Source organism: Schistocerca cancellata, chromosome 2 (assembly GCF_023864275.1).
Source record: "Schistocerca cancellata isolate TAMUIC-IGC-003103 chromosome 2, iqSchCanc2.1, whole genome shotgun sequence".
NCBI lineage: Eukaryota > Metazoa > Arthropoda > Insecta > Orthoptera > Acrididae > Schistocerca > Schistocerca cancellata.
Window position 1 is genome coordinate 564,544,086 of NC_064627.1, and position 23,904 is coordinate 564,567,989.

General features: G+C 42.1%; 1 protein-coding gene across 4 annotated transcripts in view; it reads right to left on the reverse strand.

Annotated features, from left to right (window-relative positions):
- LOC126162157 ((E3-independent) E2 ubiquitin-conjugating enzyme UBE2O) overlaps positions 1-23,904 on the reverse strand; it is a 227,908-nt gene that overhangs the window by 20,696 nt on the left and 183,308 nt on the right. For all 4 annotated transcript variants that reach the window (XM_049918460.1, XM_049918459.1, XM_049918463.1 and 1 more), the window contains 2 exons: positions 21,038-21,271; positions 8,494-8,836 (listed from right to left, as the gene is read on the reverse strand). In XM_049918460.1, the coding sequence (XP_049774417.1) occupies positions 8,494-8,836; positions 21,038-21,271 (577 nt within the window). The remainder of the gene's footprint in view (positions 1-8,493; positions 8,837-21,037; positions 21,272-23,904) is intronic.

Sequence of the window (23,904 nt, forward strand, 5' to 3'; positions counted from 1 at the left end):
GTCCTACTTATGTGACCGCGACATGGGCCAAGCTAAGTGCAATCCCCGACATCCATAAACCCACAAATACCAAATTTTCTTTGTAAGATGACAAATATTCCCACACAGTTTCCACAAATGAGTACTGGCAGGTATGTGATAAAGAAGTGATTGACTAGAGTGGAGAAACAAGCACAAAAACAATTTTAGGCTGCAATCTGGCACTCTTACATCTCTATACCTACTCGGATCACACTCTGAGCCTAAAGTAGGGGCAATCCAATAAGCTACTTCATATACCTCCCTTTCCATACATTATTTTCATGACATTCGCTTTTCATTGGCTTACAAAGAGGAATCAACTTGTTCATACCAATCTTTATTGTTTTGATATTACAATAAACGAAAGTCCTTGTGAGGCAAACATACCATATTTACTCAAATCTAAGCTGCACTCGAATCTGGGCCGCACCTGAAAAATGAGACTTGAAATCAAGGAAAAAAAAAAATTTCCCAAATCTAAGCCGCACCTGAAATTTGAGACTCGAAATTCAAGGGGGAGAGAAAAGTTTTAGGCCGCACCTCCAAATCGAAACAAAGTTGGTCCATTGTAATATAAGACACAATTTAGGTCGAATGAATGACGATACAGCTACAGTAGTTTGGTTCGAGTCGTAAGCTTAGCAGTTAAGCTTTACCAGGTAGCCATTGCTATGCGTCAGGCGCTCCGTCCGTATTTATACGGGTACCCTTCCTTTTTCACGTGCTTCGTCTGGTTTGAATCGTTTGCTTATTTTGCTTTGATCTGATAAGTGCCATTTTCTTTGTTATAGGTGTTTACATCACTCTAAGCTGAAAATGCATTACTGTACAGTGTCATGCATTGTTTGTCGCATTCTGATAGTGCGTGTTTACGGCCTGTCGCCACTCGCGGCATGGCTTGCTTTTGTGTGCGCTACCGCCGCTTACAATTAAAAAAAAGAGAGGAATCGTCTCATTAGCGAAACAATGGCAAGAGACTGTTATTTGTTGTTACTTACACTGCTGTTTTCTTTGATAATTATCAACAAGAACCAAATAATAGACTGCATATTCTAGAACATGTTCTGAACAAGAGTTAGGCGAAAATTTTTCTCCGTTTGAAAATCTTTGTGCCCGCTTCTTTAGTACATCAAATTCTGCACAGAAATTAGAGTCATCTTAGATTTGAAAATCTAGTCAGTTGCCGTGCTTCATTTCTGACTGTATCACTATTAGGCATAAGAATAATACGAATATAAACATTACACAATACGTATATTCTTCCACATTTGCTATTGTCTCACTCTAGTTTTGTAGTTTATTAGGCAGACAGGATTTAAATGAGATAGCAGCAAACACGAAACAATACATGGCAAAATGTTTATATTCGTATTATTCTTATGGTGAAGAGAATACTGCATGTGTTTCACATTTCACCAGGTTCCTATTAGCAACCATCTCTTCTCACAGATAGGAAAAAATTCAGAATGTAGAGTTGGCCATATTGACAAACATCCCAAACAGTCTTGCCAGTCGGATTTTCATAGTACATTGAAATTCTGCTACATTCGAAGATGAACAATACGGAATTTGTATTTACTTCGTTGGATAATGTATGAAAATGCAGTGGTCGAAACTCGGGGCAGAGAAAAAAAGCTCGTCTTCCACCTTTTTTTTTTTAAATTTATTCACTGACACAGAGGTTTTGGTGCCAGTATTTATCTTTGTGCCTACAAAGCATGCCTGTCTAGTGCTACATATATTCGACGGCAGAAGTTAGTTGTGGCGGCACCTACCAACATTTTTCAGAACTCCCGCTTGCTTTGCGCTTGATTCTAAGCCGCAGGCGGTTTTTTGGATTACAAAAACCGGAAAAAAAGTGCGGCTTAGAGTGGAGTAAATACGGTATTACAATTTCTCCACAACCTAAAGCTATTTCATCTGGCCATTTTTATTTCATATAAAAACTTTCTGATCACAATCACAATTCCGGTAAAAGTAAAGTTGCCACCAACTCCAAGGTTGGTCTGAATAACACAGTGAAATGGTACATCGTCGTCCTGGAAGTGGTATGCCCTGGCCTTTCTCCGATCTTCAAATTGATTTACCCAACCAATTATAGGGAAATATCCCATTTAATGCAGACTCCAAACCCTCCTGCAACTCTTTTTTTCACATTAACAAACATGGTCAATGAGAACTGCTCCTCATTCATCAATTGCAGCTATGACCTGATAACAGCTTGAGCAAACTGTCTATATTGATTTCCTTATATCATACCACTATATGACAAATATTGTCCACATTCCTGCTCATGATGGTACACTGGCACCTACCCAGGCAACCTGCACTGATTACCCAAAACATTATCAATAACTGCCAAATACCACATTGATGCACATTTACAGTGCCATGTAGTAGCGATTCTGTGTAACCTGGGTTTGACAAGCCATGATGAGTTTCCATTTGAGTCACACAATTCCAATAAATTACAAATCAGTGGCTTGTGGGCACTGAGCCCAGGTGTGTTCCATGAGGTTCATATCAGGAGAATTTGATGGCTAAGACAGCGAATTGGGATCACTATAGTACTCCTTACACAAGTGTAGCACAGTTCTGGCTGTGTGCCATGGACAGTTATTCAGCTGGAAGATGCCACTGGCACAGGGCAAGACATCAAGCATGAAGGGGTGCAATAATGTTCACGAAATCCACAGTTGTCATGATGTCTTTGATTACTATCACACGCCCCATGGAAAACCAAGTGAATGTCCCCCATAGCCTAATATAGCCCCCACCAGCCTCATCTGTGGTGTGTTGCATGTATCGAGCAGCCATTTGTCAGGATGATGGTGTGTCTGGACACAACCACTGACCTGGTGTAACAAGAAACACAATTCACTCAACCAGGCAATACTATTCCATTGGTCCACAGTCCAATCTTGATGATACCGTGCCCACTGCAATCATAATTGATGATGTTGCTAATAAAAGTGTGTTTACAAATGTCAGCAGTCCATGACACATCCAAGCTATGTTAGCAATCTCTACAATTCATGGTGGATTTAACTTTTGCATGCTAGAGAATGTAACTTTACACTTGACTTACTTTTAGTCTTTTATGGTAAGTCATGCAGTTTGAAATTTGGAACGAATCAGAACATAATTCTTCTTAAAGCTACAGCATGCCAATACTTCTCATGGATTGAACTGTACTGTTTAGAGAACCATTGAACACCCGTTTTTCTCACAACATCATAGGGTTCGTAACTCTTTAAACACATATGACTTACTTTTTTTATCATTTGCCATTGCTTCTCTATGGTGCAGTGTGAGTGATATATTCTTCCTGTACTTTTACTAAGTTTTACTGTACACATCTAAGCTTTGTTTTTATCTGCTTTTACATTAAGTATTTATGAATCCATTATATCTGCTTTTACTCAGATCCACTTGACAATGGGCTGATGTAAAGACCAAAGACCATCATGGACTTAATGTAAGTTCCTATTAGCAACTGGAGGAGCTTTTTGTCAACTGGAAGTATGCTCGCAGAATGAGCACCCCCCCCTGAACGTGGAGAAATTAATAATTCCTCAATTTGTCAAGGAAAATATGGCCCATAGTAGGCTGTAATATTCCTTACTAATAGTAAGATCTGGCCATTTCATGATTTATGCCATTTTCAAGCACATGTAGATAACCGTCATATGTGATGTGGCATATAAATCTAATTACTATTCCAACTATGAAGCAACATTTAAAATAGTCCATATAAGACATACTATGTAGATGAAATTCAAGTCCTTACATTATACAGGCACATGATTAAGTGTTAGCTGTAACAACTTACTGGAACAGATAATATATGGACTATGTCAAATGCAGATTCACATGCCACATCAAACACGATAAATCACATGATGGCTATCCATGTGCGCTTGAAAATGACAAACATTGAAATTGGCCAATAAATTTTTGGAGGCTATGGGCCCACGCACAAACTAAATTATAGTTACTTAAGGTTGAGTACCAAGTAAACCGTTTTTTGTTTCTTTATAACTAGTTTCTGGCTTACTGGGCCAGCTTCAGGAAACAGCTGACTAGCATTGACGACAAACACTAGTTCTTAGGTAACCAAACATTATCCACAAAGATACATTCCACTGCACAGAATGTTTTACACCAAACCTGTTTTTTAATGCTGAAAATCACACTTTATGCAACTGAAAATATTAAACACAATAAATAATTAAAATGTAAAATATTTCAGTTTTACAGGTTATACTGTTATAATGCTACAGTTTAGGATGTCGTGACATGCAACCCTAATGAAGCCAGAACCAAAAACCCTAAATAAAACTCCTCAGAACGAGCAGTCAATCTATCAGAAACAGTTCTTTCCATGAAGGAAATGGAAGAGCTAGTGAAAGGTTTCAAATGTGCCTCTTCCAATAAACCTTCTCAAAAACAGATGTATTAAAAATTGTTATAGAATACAGTACAAACAAAGATGTTGCAACCAAACACAAAGTAAGTAGCGAATACAAAATTGGCTCAAGTTCGACCTCCTACATCAGAACATCAGAACACCAGAAAACAATGAAAAACTTGAAAGAAGAAAATTACTCAAACTAACAACATTCTCACAAAATCTATAAAAATAGTACTTTGGTTCTTATGGACAAAACTTATTGTACTCATAACGAGAAACAATTCCTCACACTCAATTCCTACTACATCCTCACCAAAGGAGCCACCAAAACCTTTGACTAAGAAATTAAAAACATAGCCACAACCTCTAAAAGCATAATACCTGAATATGAAGCTAAGTATTTAATCAATGTGAACCTGGTAGCTCCTTAACTGTGTTGACTTCCTACACTACACAAGGCAGGCCAACTTTTATGACCTCTTGTACCAACCTACACCATACGAAACAACGGAATTCCAGAGGACTACAGAATTACCAAAGAATTAAATTTCTGTATCACAACCAAGACAAAATTTGAAACGAAGTTTGTAAATTCAATGGAGCTCATTTGCAAAATTAAAGACCTCTCTATTCCACATAGTACAGAACTAGTATCTTTTGATGCTAGCAGCTTACTTACAAATATACCAGTCAAAGAATGCCTCTACATTTTGACATAACTACTATACAGAACACGTGTGAATCCTGTAGAAGTACACAACTTAAGACTGGTCACTCGGTCATGTTTGCAACAAAATTATTTTTGATTCGAAGATACTCTATACAAAAAGCTAGATGGCTTGTTAATGGGGTCTCCGCCCAGTTCTCTTTTAGTAGAAATCTTCATGGACCATTAAGAAAAAAAAGTTCCTACATAATGAACCTCTCAATGATATCAAATATTTATATGATTTACTGTGTCTGCGGACTGGTACCAAATGACAATAGAACACCATGGAGATTGGTGGAAAATCCATTAACTTGTTAGACCTTAACATGGATACCACTACAAATACACATTTTCAAAATTTACAGAAAACCCACAACAGACAAAGTAATCCTCTCATGTTCACAATACCCAATAAAACACAAACATGCTGTCTTCTATTCCATTGTACAACATCTCACATCCATACCAATGTCAAAACAGAATTTCCAGACAGACTTGGACAACATTAAATGTAATGCATCAAGAAGTAGCTACACCCCTGAGTTAACCGAAACATTTTACACAAAAATCAAGCAAGAAAAATGCTGCCCTATGTGTACGACCCCTCTTCAGCAACAGTCATATTTGAGACAAGCTAGTCTACTACCCCACGTTTAAGAATGCTATACAGAAGTTAGCCCATATCATCAAATTCAGCTATTAGAAAACTTTATTTTATGTACGTGGCACTAGAGCTCTTTTACTATTCAACAGCACGGACAAAACAGGCTACGTAACAGTGGCCTTTAAAAAATTGCTTGAAATGACTGCAAGAAACAGTGCATAGGTAACAGGTAAGGCTATAGCAAACTAGGCTGACTGAATCCAAATGCAGCTGGAGAATGTCAAACTTCAGCTATGCCAAACGTGTGCTGAAGGAAGGACACAGATACCAAGTCCACACAGAAATGCTACATATACCCAATAAAGGAAGAAACTAAGCCTGTTAGAAACACTTGGAAGTAAACAAACATCTAGCTCAAAATCCCCAGCTGGTTCTAAATGACCAATTACAGATGAGCATATCCCCAATTTTGAGCTTATGCCCACTTTTAAGCTTCGCAAGATCCAGCTAATCAGCCACATACCCACAGACCATCATCATGACACATACTGCTACACAAACTTTAAACACAATAGAATTTCATTTTCCTTACCTTAAATCACAAACTGCAACATTATAACAATTAATGTTGAAACTTCCTGGCAGATTAAAACTGTGTGCCAGACTGAGACTTGAACTTGGGACCTTTGCCTTTTGGAGCAAGTGCTCTCGCATCTGAGTTACCCAAGCACGACTCAAGATCCGTCTTCACAGCTTCAATTCCACCAGTACCTTGTCTCCAAGTTTGTAATACTGAAATATCATTATTTTAATCATGTACCGCATTTAATATTGTCCATTGTGGAAACTAAATCAAACAATGGAAATTCCAGGATGGACTGTAACAATATTAAGAAAAGGAAAGTTACCATTCACCATATAACTGGTGTGGTTTCAGCTGCCTGAGGCTGCAGTCGTGTCTGAGAGTTGCGTGTGTGTGTGTGTGTGTGTGTGTGTGTGTGTGTGTGTGTGTGTGTGTGTGTGTATTATTGATGAAGACCTTACTGGCTGACAGACTTTTTGTTGTGCCTATCTGTGACGCAGCATGTCCACTATATGGTGAGTAGCAACTTTCCTTTTCATACCATTGTGTAAACTGTAATTTACAATGTAAAACATGTTCACTGTACATAATACACGACTAGCGCTCAGTTAGACTGTTCTCAACTCATTTCACGACCTCACTAACTATAGTACTGCAATCATGTAACCTGTACTGTACAATATTTCATATTATAATTATTTACTGTGTTTAATATTGTCCACTGCGTAAAGTGTAATTTACAACATTAAAAAACAAGTCTGGTGCACAACATTCTATGAAAGTTGATTGTACCTTTGATTATAATGTTCTGTTACCTCAGAACTAGTGTTCCCTGCGGACTCTAGTTGGTTGTTTCCTGAAGTCCCTGTAAGCCAAAAACTGTTAGAAATAACAATAAAAAAATCAGTGAAACAATACAGTTTACTTGTTTCTCAATCTTAAATATGGAATTGTTCTACCACGATGTGAAGGACGAATCCATAAATAAAATTATAGCTCCCCATTTGTCTCTGCTCTGCTTATATACTATTTTTACAGTGTCACATACCACATCACCATCTGGTGGTATTTAATGTTACATTAGACAGTTGCCATAACATTTTGCAATCATAGTTCACATGACAGTCTCTTCCAACTAATATGCCAATTATGTCCTAGCACATCTTTCTCTTCAACATTCATTTCACTATGGACAACTCGTCCCTTACGAAGTGTATGCTATTTCGCAACTATTGTGAAGTTTTTCATATTGACATCATGAACATGTTCACCACTATTCATCGGCTGGTCCTTATTGCATTTTTAACTTGTTGGTAAAATGAAGATTTTTTTTTTCTCAACGAGTATTTTAATTTTATTACCTGGTATTAGCCACAGCATCCCATGAGAGTTTTTACAACAATGGAAACTCCAAGATGCAATAACTTACAAAAAATGTGAACAGGCATCTGCTGATGACTCCCATTGATGACCTGGGTGTTTGAGTGTGTATGCACAACCATTAATCATCAACACACAGTACAATAGTATCTTTAAAATAATGCTTCCATATATTAGACCATCGTCCATTTCACCCCCCTCTTTACTCAAAATTCTAAAAGATCTATGACGTCCTGCTTTGCGCAGGAATTGAAAATGATAACATAAATTAAATCACACAAGTTTTATAATAATTATCCAGGTATCCTTCCTTCAGGTGATTTTTAATAATGGCAATATTTTAATTCCTATCTCACATTTATTTCTGACCACCACCACTACCTGGTTTGAAATTGTGCCTATTGCTTGTCTAATTCGATCCCACCCAGTCCTGTGCCCCCCCCCCCCACAAGACCTATGTGAAAGTTTGTTGCCTTTTAGAGAGGGATTTTTGCTTTCTCTGGTTGTATTTTCTTTTAGTAGTGTTTCACAATAATATCCAATTCAATCCCCTGTACATTTTTCCAGCTTTCTCCATGTACTAAAATTTAGTCAACGAGATCTACAGTGTTTTCATTCCTAACAAAATATAATACTAAGACAATTTCATTTTTTATATAATTAACTGCCATTTGGTTCATCAATTAATTTTAGTTCACAGCATTTAAAGCAACAAAGTAAGTGATGTGTTCAGTTAATAAAGATGCTTCATCAGCTTTATAGAACACAACAGAAAAACTCACCTTCCCCCACATCTTCATCTGCAGCGGCAGCTCCTTGAGCAGTTGGTGCAGGACTGGATGGAGTTTCTGGACCAGATGACTTTTCCTTCTGGGAAGGTTCCACTGGCAGCTCGTCCCCTGTAGGGCAGGTGGGAGCCTTGGTATTGTTTGATGCCGAAACCCTAAATGTCTTGCCTGGCTGACCTACAGTTGCTTTGGCCTTCTGTGAAGGAGTTTTTGCATCATTTGTAGGCACAGCTGCAACTGCTGGCAAGTCCTCCTCCATTGGTTCTGGTTCTTCAGCATCCTGCTTCTCTCCAGGATGAGGTGATTCACTCAAAGCATCACTTAATGCCATCAGTCCCTGTGTAAAATACAAAATTATTCCAAATGCACTTGAAAACTATGAAAAATGACCTTAGCGAGGCATTTCACTACACATAAGAAGCTATTAAAACTGTTGATAAAAAAACTAATGCAATGCCAAGATAAAGTTTAGAGCAAAATATTTTTTCATAGCGTATGATATTTTTGTAAGAGTACACACTTTTCAGATAATAATTTAATTCAGAATGTCTATCATCATTAAAAAACTGCTACTAGTTTCCAATAGAACATCACATTTTATTTAGCTACAGTACCGCATCAAAACAATGCTGCTTGTCTGTTAGGTTGCTTTGTGGGGATTAAAGGGACCAGACTGCTACAGTCATCGGTCCCTTTTTCCAAATACTAAGAACACCCACAGAGAAGAAAAACGATTAACAGAATAGATAACAGACACGACAGAACAAGAGAAACTTAGACAAAGACAAGACAAAACGAACTAAAATCACACAGAGAGTGACGGTGGTTGGCCGGCCATAGAAATAAAAAAGGAAAAGCCAACCACTTAGAAACACATTAAAAAATCAGACAAAAATCGTAGGCCATAGGCCAGAAGCATCACTAAAGGACATAACAAATGCTCAGATTAAACGATAAAAACCCCCTGCCTGAATAAAATGTAAAACTAAGCCAGCCATAGCAGGGTCATCAGTTAAAAGGGCAGGGAGCGTATCAGGCAGCGCAAATGTCTGCCTGACCACAGCTAAAAGGGGGCAGGCCAACAAAATGTGGGCCACTGTCAAAGCCGCTCTGCAGCGACATAGAGGGGGGTCATCCCAGCACAGTAAATAACTGTGTGTCAGCCGGGAGTGGAAAATGTGGAACCGACAAAGGACTACTGAGTCCCTGCGGGTGGCTCGCAGGGATGACCGCCACGCAGCTGTCGTCTCCTTGACGGCACGGAATTTATTACGCGTGGTCAGTTCGCGCCATTCATCGTCCCATAGCGCAAAAACTTTGCGGCGTTAAGACTGCCCTCAAATCAGTCTCTGGGAGGCCAACATCCAGAGAAGGTTTACTGGTGGCCTCTTTCACCAGGCGGTCAACATTTTCATTGCCGGGTATCCCAACATGGCCCAGGGTCCAAACAAAGACCACAGAGCGGCCGCAACGGGCAAGAGTATGCAGGGACTCCTGGATAGCCATCACCAGACGAAAACGAGGGAAACACTGGTCGAGAGCTCGTAAACCGCTCAGGGAATCGCTACAGATCACGAAGGACTCACCTGAGCAGGAGCGGATATACGCTAGGGTACGAAAGATGGTGACCATCTCAGCAGTGTAAACGCTGCAGCCAGCCGCCAACGAACGTTGTTCAGAATGGTCCCCTAGAGTTAGCTCTTAACCGATACAACCAGCAACCATCGAACCGTCAGTGTAAACAATGCCAGAGCCCTGATATGTTGTGAGGATGGAAAGAAAGTGGCGGCGGAAAGCCTCCGAAGGGACTGAGTCCTTCGGACCCTGTGCCAATGCCAGCTGAAGGCGAGGGCGAGACACACACCACGGGGGTGTATGCAGAGGTGCCCGGAAAGGAGGCGGAAGAGGTAAAGCCCCCAAGCCCCGAGAGAAGCTCTCTGACACGGACCACGATCGTACATCCAGCCCTGGGCCTGCGTTCCGGAAGATGGACGTGCGACTGTGGGAATAGTAGCCGATAAGTAGGATGCCCGGGCAAGCTGAAAACATGGGCAGCATAAGAAGCCAGCAAACGTTGGCAGCGTAATCACAGTGGAGGGACAGCCGCCTCCACAAGTATGCTGTCCACTGGGCTGGTCCGGAAGGCACCAGCGGCATGGCGTATTCCGCTGTGTAAGATTGGGTCCAGCACCCGCAATGCAGACTGGGATGCTGAGCCATAAGCCAGGCTCCCATAATCCAGATGAGACTGGATTAATGCCTGGTAGAGCCGCAACAGGGTAGATCGGTCGGCGCCCCAGCTGGTATGGCTCAAGCATCGCAGAGCATTTACATGCCGCCAACATGCCTGTTTAAGCTGCCGAATATGAGGCAGCCAAGTCAACCGGGCATCAAAAAGTACACCCAAAAACCTGTGGGTCTCCACCACAGCAAGGAGTTCGCCGTCAAGATAAAGCCGCAGCTCAGGATGGACCGTTCGGCGCTGGCAGAAATGCATAACGCGGGTCTTGGCAGCCAAAAACTGAAAACCATGCGCTACAGCCCAAGACTGCCCCTTGCGGATTGCGCCCTGTAGCTGACGTTCAGCAGCCGCAGTGCCAATAGAGCTATAGTAAAGGCAGAAGTCGTCAGCATACAGGAAAGCGGAGACAGAAGTTCCCACCACTGCAGCGAGACCGTTTATTGCAATTAAAAACAGGCAGACACTGAGGACAGGTCCCTGTGGTACCCCGTTCTCCTGGGCTCTGGAGGAACTATGGGAGGCTGCTACTTGCACGCGGAAGGTAAAATACGACAGAAAATTGCGGATAAAGATCGGCAGAGGGCCCCGAAGACCCCATCCATGAAGCGTAGAAAGGATGTGATGACGCCATGTCGTATCGTACGCCTTCAGGATGTGACGACGCCATGTCGTATCGTACGCCTTCCGCATGTCGAAAAAGACAGCGACCAGGTGCTGACGGCGGGCAAAGGCAGTACGGATGGCCGATTCCAGGCTCACCAGATTGTCGGCGGCGGAGCGGCCTTTACGGAACCGACCCTGAGATGGAGCCAGAAGGCCCCGTGACTCCAGTACCCAGTTCAACCGCCAGCTCACCATCCGTTCAAGCAACTTGCAAAGAATCCGTTCAAGCAACTTGCAAAGAACGTTGGTGAGGCTAATGGGACGGTAGCTGTCCAGCTCCAAAGGGCTCTTGCCCGGTTTCAAAATGGGGATGACAATGCTTTCCCGCCATTGCGACGGAAACTCACCCTCGACCCAGAGACGGTTCTAAACGTCGAGGAGGCGTCGTTTGCTGAAAGGTGTTTCAGCATCTGACAGTGAATGCGATCTGGCCCAGGAGCGGTATCAGGGCAAGCGGCAAGAGCACTGTGAAATTCCCACTCACTGAATGGAGCATTGTAGGATTCAGAATGGTGGGTGCGAAAAGAAAGGCTCCGACGTTCCATCCACTCTTTAATGGAGCGGAAGGCCAGTGGGTAATTGGAAGAAGCGGAACTAAGAGCAAAATGCTCTGCCAAGCTGTTGGCAAGTTCGTCAGAGTCTGTACAAACTGCTCCATTCAGTGAGAGCGCAGGGACGCTGACAGGGGTCAGATAGCCATAGAGGCATCGGATCTTGGCCCAGACCTGCGATGGAGAGACATTGAGGCCAATGGTGGACACATACCGCTCCCAGCACTCCTGCTTGCTTTGGCAGATAAGGCAGCGGGCCCGCGCACGCAGCTGTTTGAAGGTGATGAGGTGTTCAATGCAGGGATGTCGCCTGTGACACTGTAGCGCCCGCCGGCGATCTTTAATCGCCTCAGCGATCTCAGGCGACCACCAAGGCACAGTCCACCGCTGAGGGGACCCAGAAGAACTGGGAATGGCAGATTCTGCGGCAGTAACGATGCTGGTGGTGACTGAGTGAACCACCGCGTCAATGTCGTCATTAGAGAGAGGCTCAATAGCGGCAATGGAGGAGAACAAGTCCCAGTCAGCCTTATTCATAGCCCATCTGCTGGGGCGCCCAGAAGAGTGACGTTGTGGCAGTGACAGAAGGATCGGAAAGTGGTCACTGCCACACAAGTCGTCATGCACACTCCATTGGATGGACGGTAAGAGGCGAGGGCTACAGATCGAAAGGTCAATGGCGGAGTACGTGCCATGCGCCACACTGAAGTGTGTGAAGGAACCATCATTTAAAAGTGAAAGGTCGAGCTGTGCCAATAAATGCTCAATGGTGGCACCTCCACCTGTTGCCACTGACCCACCCCACAGAGGGTTATGGGTGTTGAAGTCGCCCAGTAATAAGAAAGGTGACGGCAATTTGGCTAGCAGTGCAGCCAGCTCATGCTGCGTGACATCACCATCCGGTGGAAGGTAAAGACTGCAGACGGTAATAGCCTGTGGCGTCCACACCCTAACAGCAACAGCCTCTAAAGCTGTTTGTAGAGGGACAGACTCGCTGTGAAGAGAGTTAAGGACATAGATGCAGACGCCACCAGACACCCTTTCATAAGCTGCTCAGTTCTTATAATAACGCCGATAGCCACAGAGGGCAGGGGTTCGCATTGCTGGAAACCAAGTTTTCTGAAGAGCAATGCAGAAGAAAGGGTGAAGGCTGATAAGTTGGCAGAGCTCAGCTGGATGATGGAAGAAACCGCTGCAGTTCCACTGGAGGAGGATATTGTCCATGTCCGAGAAAGGCGTGATGGGACTGGGAAGGCAGATTACGCCGCTGGGTCACCTGCTGCCTCCGATGGACCACCCGTGCAAATGCTATCCATTGCGTCTGAGGGACTGGCGAGATCGAAGTCCTCAGCGGACGCAAGAATCTCCATCTCATCCTCAGACGCAGAGCTTGTAGGTAGCAGTGGAGTAGAAGCCAGCAGATGCCTTGGTCTTACGGGGCTTCAATGTCGTTTTCTCTCGCTGTTCCTTCAGTTTCCGTTGTTGAGAGGGCTTAATGGTGTCAGTCTCCGGAACCGAAGATGATCGCGAAGCTCGACGACCAGCGACCTGTGGCTTCTTCAGCCACTGGTTGGTGTCTGCTGTGCCACTGGTGGGAACCTGGGAAGGGAGGGACCCAAGGGATCCCTTTCGAGCGAGAGAAGCCGAAGAAGACTTACGCTTCTCCGGCTTAGAAGTGGGGACTGGTGTCCCCAGTGGTTTAGTGGGTGCTGCTCCAGAGGTAGATAGTGTGGGAGCAACAGCAAGAGAAGAGGCCCCCATTGTCAAGGGGGCAGGTGAGGTCCTCTGACGCTGAGAGCTGACTGTCTGTGGTGCAGCTAAAGGAGCTGGAGCAGGAGTGAAAGTGGAGGCATAAGATGACATCATGCGCACGGGATGTAGCCATTCAAATTTCCGCTTAGCCTCAGTGTAAGTCAGTTGGTCCAGGGTCTTATATTCCATGATTTTGCGTTCTTTCTGTAAGATCCTGCAGTCTGGCGAGCAAGGTGAATGAGGCTCTCCACAGTTGACACAGATGGGAGGCGGAGCACATGGAGTATCGGGATGAGATGGGCGTCCGCAATCTCGACATGTGAGGTTGGAAGTACAGCGGGAAGACATATGGCCGAACTTCCAGCACTTAAAGCACCGCACCGGGGGACGGATATAGGGCTTGACGTCACAACGGTAGACCATCACCTTGACCTTCTTCGGTAATGTATCACCCTCGAAGGCCAAGATGAAGGCACCGGTAACAACCTGACTGTCCCTCGGACCCCGATGAACGCGCCGGACGAAATGAACACCTCTACGTTCTAAGTTGGCGCGCAGCTCGTCATCAGACTGCAAAAGGAGGTCCCTATGGAAAGTAACACCCTGGACCATATTTAAACTCTTATGCGGTGTGATGGTAATGTTAACATCCCCCAACTTGTCACAAGCAAGCAACCTGCGTGACTGGGCGGAGGATGCTGTTTTTATCAAAACTGACCCAGAGCGCATTTTAGACAAGCCCTCCACCTCCCCAAACTTGTCCCCCAAATGCTCTACAAAGAACTGAGGCTTCACAGATACAAAGGATTCCCCATCAGCTCTGGTACAGACGAGATACCTGGGCGAATACATGTCACTGTCATTCATTGCCTTTCATTCCTCCCATGGTGTGGCCAAGGATGGGAACGATTTGGGGTCATAAACGTTAGCTTTAAAATGAGCCCTTGAACGCTTAGGGATTGCTGGTGGCTGGCCACCAGCAAGAGATGATGTACCACGCTTCATTGCGGGACATCCGCCCTGATGCCACCTACTCCGACCAAGGGCCCTCCCCATGGGCGCCACCCAGCCACAGCAAGAGCCACCTGGCAGGACGGCCATTGCCGGGAGTCCTGATGCCCCAGGGAGATGGGCATCTACTCCTTGGCATACATGGGGAGTAAACGGCGCAGGCATCAGTAGAGCGATCCCTGTGCTGTCAGGGGGCTACAACCAACAGGGTACATGGCGGCCCCACCACAACGGACTGGCTACCGTGCTGGATCTTAGGTGCAAAAACGTATAAGGTCGTCGTCGCAGCTAAAAGCAACACTGCACAGTGCAGCATGGTAATCGCACCCAGGGACGTATCCTCTCCCAAGAGATGGAAAATGAGCGGGACACCATTGCAACGACAAGAAAGCCAGCTAAAGGTCTCAATGCACGACAGATACAGTGCACCATGTAAGGCGCCCTTCCCCAATTGGCTCGCTCTTCGGAACAATTTAGAAAGATGGAGGTCAAACCCGAGAGGGGACCATCACATAAGGCCGAAAAGGTTGAGACTCCTTTTAGTCGCCTCTTACGACAGGCAGGAATACTGCGGGCCTATTCTTACCCCCGAACCCGCAGGGGGGGCTTGTATGTTATATTGAGCTTTCGTGTTCACCTTTCACTGACTTTCTAGATGACACGTGACTGGTCATTTACACATATTTCAGTCTTCCATATTTAAACACTGAAGAGATCTTAACAATCCACATTATTACTTAACAAATGCAGAAAATGAACAACAAAGGGATAATTATTCACTTTCAAATTAATGCCCCATTAAAAGACACAAAATATAGGATGCTAACCAATTCCCTATAATTTTAATTAATCTCCTGCAAAAATGTGTGTTGCAGTGCAAGCACGGATGTGTTCACAAACAGCAGTGATTAATTGTCAGTTTGGTGGCTAAAAGGCCATTTAAAGCATTGTGCTACAGTCTGGTTACAGTACAAATAGGACTACAGTTAAGCTATTATATACTATTCTGTGGCTGACTGCACTACTGAGCATATATGTTATGAAACAGCAGGTTGGTGTAAGTCATTTGATATTACTAATTTGTCCACTGTTCAAGTATCTTTCATTCGTTAAGAAATGTCTGAACTTCAGTTGGCTGTAATTTAGTAAGGTACGATTACTTAAAGAACTATTATGTGCTGCTGCTGCAGTTTTACTGTACTTTATAGATGTTTTGTGCATTAAAGGAAGATCATTTTACTCAATCATTACGCAAAGATTTAATTGGGTGGATGATAACCGAATTTTTTATAATTCAACTATTATTAAGTGGGGTGACCCTGTTGCTTCTCGTAAACCGAGGAGGTGTTTATGAACTACCTGTTGAATTACTAAGTGCAGGTAGAATACAAGAAACTGGCTTAAACTGTTTGCACTGCTGTGTATCCAGAATTGTTTCATAAAGTCAAGTGCTCTTGTTTGCAATGGTCAAATAGTTACTTCTTACTTGAAGTGTCTGAAAGCCATTCAATTATGAGTTGCAATTATTTGTTTTAAGGAGAAAAGGTCATACTTTAAAATCTTGAAATTCTTTGTACATATTGTTTACTGTCAATATTATTGATTGGTGGGTTGTTTAAAGTTTTCTGGACTGACCATCTGCGTTCAAGCATATAAAATTTTGAAGAGACTAACAATAAATCTGCTTTTGAGGTATTTTTATAAACAGGGTGTATACGTGGCCAAGGAAAAAAAATTCCCGGATTATTCCTGGATTTCCCGGTTGAAAATACACTTTCTCCCGGGTGAAAATACACTTTTTCCGTGTTAAATGACAGTATACTTTTCCTCAGCACTGTAAAACTTATCAATCCTTAGAATGTTTATGGTTTTCTACAGAGACACAGAATTTGCCGGCACTTTAGGAAACGAAACCCACCAAACACTGCATGTTACTTTCCAAAGCAATGAAATCGAGATTGCGACGTGCTTTTGTAAGCCAGTCATAGCTCATGCCACGTGACCTCGACAGCTGATGACAGCACAGGACATGTTGTGTAGTCAACCAATAGCAAGATCACTCTTAAGTAGCGCGGACACACGAAAAGAAAAGTTATGGTTTAAATTAATATACATAGTTTTGCTAGAAGAAAAACAAAGCTTTCACAAATAATATTGGTCTCCAAGATTAATAAGCTGCAAGAGAAGCTAAGCTTCCACATATAATGCTGATCATTTTGCGCGTGTTACACTGTAAGATACATGACACAAATGTGCCAGTAAAATTTTTAATAACGACGTAAATGTCTGGGCTCGAAATTCTTCTACATGGTCATCCTAAAAGAGTTGATTTTTAAATGAGAGTCAAACGCTCTGTGATTTAAGAAATTCGTCGTACATTCTCACACATAGTTCATCTTGCGTAAAAGGAAATTTACTTTGAAATTAACACTTTTCCAACCACCATTCGCAATATTTTCCCGTGACCTGCTAGAAATTGGTTTGTTTCAGCAGTTGTCAGAGAGCGCCAGATAGGCGTCACTGCGCCTGTGCAGATACTGTGACGCAGGAAGCCCGCATGTTCGTACGTGTAAAACATTAAAAGATCTTGCATTATTACATAAAAGAAACAAGACATCAAAGAATACTTCAGGAGCATCGGAACTTTGTGAACTATACTAAAATCCATAATTCGGCTTAAAGTCACAATCGTATGTCCAGATTCAGATGTAGATTTTCTGAAGTACCGGTACTGTATTATCTCGTGTTTGGGTCTTTATTATGGTATAATGCCATACGAGCCAGAAGATGGAAAACGTGCACTTGAAATGAAGGGAACAGTTGAAACTAGCCAACAGTGTGAAATTAAACACTTCGTTTCAAATAAATTGACTGCCTCAGCGCAAAATATTAATAAAAGCCAAATCTCTTTAGCAAACCAACAAAAATAGCTTCATTGTTCTGCAAGGTTATTAACGCTTGACTGTCAGAAAGGTGGAAATAAAACCTGAAACTAGTAACATATTTTAGCCTTCCGTAATTATGCACACGTATTTTAATTCCTCTGGTAGCTCCCGGCCACAGAAATCCGATTTTTGTTTTCATTTAATGTGAGAGCAATAAACGAAGAGGAAACAGCAAAATCACTAAACGTAAACACAGGTCACGTGGAGACTACCCACCTCCTCACTACAACTCAAGACTGCTCTATGCATCAGCCCTGGATCTACAATGTTTCCGAACCGGAGGAATTAGATAGTGGCGCCCAGCCATACATCTGTGACCAGAAGCGGGAGAACGTACTACTCACAGGCGACTCAACTGCGCATGCGCAAGAGCCCGCCCGCAACTGCTCAAATGAATCAAATGTAAACAGCTGTCATGTCACGCTCATCAGAGGCAATTTGTTGTTTGGAAGCACTGCATATTCTTCTTAAAGCCTTTGACACACTTTGGTTGGCACACGCTTGTATGAGCACTGTGTTTTTTTGTTGTATATGGCGCATTTCCTTTGCGACTTAAGTTTTATTTTCGTTTTTTTTCTCTCGTTCATGTTTTTTTGCTGCAGCATTATTCTGCAGAAGCGGGATACAGTAATATCCTTCGTTAAAGTATTGGTTCTTACCAGTCAAAAGCACAAAAATTTAATTGGTAACTAAAACAAGGAAAAGTTTCCGGAATTCTAAAAAATTACCGGGTTTTTCCCGGTTTCCTCCCGGCTCTCCCACACCTATAATTTCAATAGGTTAACGATTTGTTTTTACTTTCGTACATAACTAACCATTTGAGGTTTTAATCATTGATTCTTCTGAAGAAGAAATTATTAAAGATGCCGAAACCTAAGTCAAGGGGATTTCAAGAAACCTTGTACTACTGCAACTGATTTGGATGGTAATTTGGTGGGTAATCCTACCAAGGTATGCACAATTTGATATCTCTGTTTATATGAGATCTGCTGCCAATTTCTGCAACTGTTTAGCTTTTCCAAGTCTTCCTACAGTGTACTACAATTTTCTGGCATTGCATGATTTGTGAATAATCTAAAAGAGCTCCTAATGTTATTCACCAGATCATTTGTGTACAGTGTTTCCCACGTTCAATGCAAGCACTGTTTCTAACATTGTGCAGGAGTGTTATCACCACTTTATGCTCAGGCTCACTGATTGTACTATGGCAGGAGGTATGTTGGTTTCAGCTAAGAACCAACTAGATGAGACAGGAGGGCATGGGAAAAAAGTGTGAGAAAATAACTGTACCATTTAGCTCCTCAGACTGATGTGTCAGTAGTACTTGCTCACAAATTCAAACTGAAATAGATTAAATTATGGAAGCCGACATTTTAGTCATATTGTTAGTATATTACTCTTCATGACTGTTTTGGCTTCGCAGCCACTATCAAATATATTGAGTACAGCATCAAACATGCACATAGTCAACTGAGTATGTGCCAACATGTAATTGCTGTACTTGTTTGATATGACAATGGCTGCAAAGCTGAAACTGGTCATGAATTTTAGTAAACTAATATGTGGCCAATTCACTAAAATTTTACAGAGCAAGGTGTGTGGGATTATCGTACTTGTATTTATATCTCTCATAATACCAATAATATTATTTTTTCCCCTTTTCTGGTCTTTTTTTCAATAGTAGTGCATATATGTTAGTTACATGAAGTACCTAATTTTTTTCTGCAGCAACCTTTATTAAATTTCATTATTCACTGTATAATTTACTGATTATTGATGACAACAGTACATTTAGTTCTTATAGAAGCATTTTGATTAACGAAATATTTACGATTCACTATAGCTGCAAAACGCACTATCTTTAAAATTCATTTACGCTAACAATTGAATATTTCTACGTCAAAATAGTCCTCATTCTCCTCTTTCAAGCAAACATCTTACTTTTCCTGTAAATTTAATCCAAGAAAAATTATTCACATTTAAAATCTGTGTGTTCTAGAGTGTTCCAATATCAAAATGTCATTCGTTTAAAATCCAGTGCCATAGTTTTGTAGCTCTAAAATATATACTTAAATAATCTGTTAATTTTTTAATTATTCAGATTAAAAGAGTTCACGTACTTGAAAATTCTTAACATACATTTGCAATCCCCGTGCACATTAAACAGTACAGACTGTTTTGTCATTTGGTAGTTATATGGCTCTTAATTAAACAAACTATCGCATCCATGTTCATTTTAATTTCCTTTTCTTTATGGTAACATCTGAAACAGAACAGCTTAGTATTCTGCTAATTTATAATTTTTTTAATAAGTGCATCTTCATGTATAAAGTCACAGTATGTAGCTGCTATTCACTCAGTACTGTCACTGTGTCATTCCGCCATTAATCAGTAGTTAAAATGGTTAGTTACTACATGTTAGACCAAAATGCAGACATGCCCGAGCTGGTGGTCACGTGTGCGAGATGTGCTTACTTGTGTCAATGAATGTGTATGGTGTTCCCTTTTTTGACAAAGGCTGTAGCTGAAAGCTAATGGGTAAGTGCCTTTTAGTTGTGCCTGTCTGCAACTTAATGTGACATCTTTTCGGTAAGTAGCAATCTATCTTTTCCTTACATTGCTAATTTTATCTACAATTCTTTTTGTGAGTTATAGGAGGAAGCTGCAAACTAGTGGTTGATTCTTCTAGCAACATATGTTCTTGGAACTTTAACAGCGGATTTCTCTGAGGTGATCAGGGTTGATTTAAGGCCCAACCAAAGTTCAGGTGCCAAGCACACGTGCAAGATTTGCGTATGGCATGTATCACAATTAATAGTGAAAACTGACTCTGGTGAAAGTGCACAAGGGTGGGAGGGGGGTAGGGGCATTAAGAAGTCACTTGTGTGGAAAAATGTTCTTGAACTGGTCCTGGATGCAAATATGTACACTACGAATGTATCAAGAGACAGAAGGGAGGCACCCATATGCCTTCACCAAAAGTGGAAAAAGAACAGAGCTGTCAATTTTGCCTTTTATGTTTCAAACAGACACACTCCAACAGCTCCAGATCTGCCATCTGATGGGTATGCCCCATATTTAGTTCAACAATATAGAGAATTAAGATTTTATTTACCTGCCAAAGAGAAGGACAAACAATTGAAATTCATGACAGAATATGAAATCTAACTGTAGTTCTCCACTTAATGTAACCTGTAACTCTACTATTAAATTCATAAAAGCGGAAGTAAGGAAATGAAACCTATTTCTGTCAACAAAGGGATGCAGTTAATTTAAGACAGTGAAAACAGTTTTTACATGGACTTTTCTCATTATTGAAAGAAAAATGGCAAAATAAACAAGAAGAAACAGTTGAGGAAGTCACTATTACCTACCTGATTACCACCAAACCTCCGTGTAACTTCAGCATGGGCTTGTACAAGCTGGGCCTTGATAAGTGCACACAACTTGACACAAACATGGGAATTTGCAACAGTAGGTTGCTGCTGATTCTGCTGCTGTGCCTGGGAGCTATACCTCGCAGCTCTGCCTTCAGAAACTTGTTGCTGTTGTCCACTGCCTGGTACACCTTCAGATTTACTCAAGTTAGTTGCAGCAGATGGTTTCTCCTGTGCACAATAAAACCACAGACTAAAATAAGGGAATAAGCCTCAATGAAACCTAACAAAATGCATCACAAGTCGACTGAACTACAAGTTGTCTCAATTGTAGCCATTACCTGAGAGAAGCCATTTCTTATTCAATAATCTCTGATTGTACAATAATCTATATACATATAAACTAGCTTAATGCCCATTGTTCACTTGTGTTGACTGTATACTCTGCAGAGATTTTTTTTCCTGTTTTTATTTACTGTGATTTTCATGCTGTTCACAAATTGCAACACCTTCTAAGATTTTCATGCTAATTAAGGCCATATAAGCATGGTATTTTCTAAATGGACTTCAAATAAAAAAGCGATTCTGGTAGCTGGAATCTAAAGTTTTTGTTAACAATGCCTTTTGCGTTCTTGCAGAGATATTTCTATAGCAACTTTCATCGCCTAATAAATATTTCTTTATATCTAACCAAGATGTGAAATACCAATTTTCATAAATTTAATTTAATTTTTTTTTAATGTAACAAAACATTTTCTTAAAAATTTTCATCCCCAATGGGGTTGAATTTCCAGAAACACTAAAACACATATTTTTTAATTTCTAATCAAGAAGACAAATACCCATTGTCATACATGTAGCCTTAAAAAACCTTTAGTAGTTCTTTATTTTCAAAATAACTTTCACCCAGTATTTTACCGCCTTAGCAGTTGAATTCCCAAGAATCCTGAAACACATTTTTTTTTTCTGATTGATAAACCAAATACCAGTTTTCGTAGTTCTAGCTTCAAAATCCCCTTAATAGCAATATACTTCCAAAAAGCCTTTCATCCCCTATTTTGTCCGCAGCTCATGGTCTCGTGGCTAGCATTGCTGCCCCCTTGATCATGGGGTCCCGGGTTCGATTCCCATCCGGGTTAGGGATTTTCTCTGCAGAGGGACTGTGTGTTTGCATTGTCCTCATCATTCCATCACCACCACCACTACTCGTGATAGTGGCTAGACTGGACTGCGTAAAAAATTGGAGTATGAAAAAATTGGGACTTTGTACGGGCGCTGATGAGCACACAGTTAAGCGTCCCAAAAACCAAATCATCATCATCATCATCATCATCATCATCATCATCATCATCATCATCATCATCCCCCCCCCCCCCTTAGGAGTGGAATTTTGGACAATGCCTACACTATAATGTCCACATCCTCTTCATACTTCAAGTTTCTATCCTTAGCAGTTTGTACGATCAAGACAACACTGGAAATGCCGCTCAAGGAGACAAGTCCATGGAGAACTACAACAGACGGCAAAATCGTCAACGAAAAGGAGCCAGAGATGCCTGCCAGGAGACAGGGTTAATGGCAATAGCAAAGAGGATGATACTCAGGATGGAACCCTGAGGCACGATGTTTTCCTGAATAGAGGGGCCCGACACAGGAGAACCAGTAAGTACCTTGAAAACTCAGTGTTTTAAAATTCCTGAAAGAAACAGGGCACGCAGCCTCGAAAGCTCCATGTGTAGAGTCTACAGAGGATACCAGTCCACCAGCCAGTGCCATATGCTTTCTCCAAACCAAAAAATACAGCCATAATCTGATATTTCCACAGAAAACCATTCATGACATGGGTTGACAAGGTGACAAGATGGTCAACTGCAGAACACTGTGCTCGAAATCCACAATGTGCAATGGATAGTATATTAAGAGACTCAAGCCACCGTACCAGTCGGATATGAATCATATGTTCCATTACATTGCAAACACAGCTGGTAAGAGAAATGGGGCAATAGCTAGAAAGAAGGTGTTTGTCCTTACCTTGTTTAGGTATGGGTATGACTGGCTTTACGCCAGCATCTGAGTGATGTGCCCTCTGCCCACCAGAAGAGAAAGGTTCTGCAACATCTGAATGCCAACATCGTCTAGCCCTTGGGAGGAGGATTGGGATGAAGTGGCAGCATGATCTAGCTCCCTCATACTAAAAGCAACATTGTTGCACTCACGATCCTGAGAAAAGAAGGATTTTGCTCGAGCCTCTCCACGTTTCCGATGGACTAAGGCAGGGTGATAGTGAGTGGAGCTCAAAATATCTGCAAGATAGAGGCCCAAGGTGTTGGAGATAGCAATAGGGTCCGCTAGGGCATCATCTACTACGGTCAGGCAGGAAACTGGGGAATAGACCTTGGTTCCAGAGAGCCGTTGGAGGTTGGCCCGCATGATGGAAGAGGGAGTGGAACTGTTAAAAAGAACTAGTAAATAAATCCAGCTAGCTTTTTTGCTATCTTGAAGAACACGGCGGCCCTGTGCATGCAACTGTTTGCAACGAAAGCAGTTTGTCATCATATGACGACGGTTAAATATGCGGAGAGCATGTCTATGCACATGTACTGCGCGTCGCAGCATGCCTCAGTCCATCAAGGGTCCAGGACACAGCATGGCAAAGAGGAAGTGTCAAGAATGGAAATTTCTGCGGTGGTAAGGATAACGTGTGAAAGATGCTCTACCTTGTGATCACCACTGGGGAAATGTTCTTTTTTGAAAGGTCGCCAGGGAGGAGTAAAGCCTCCAGTCAGCCTTAGAAAACTGCCATTTGGGTGTAGACATAGGTGGGGTAGGAGTCAGCAAATGGATAGCACACGGGAAACAGCCAC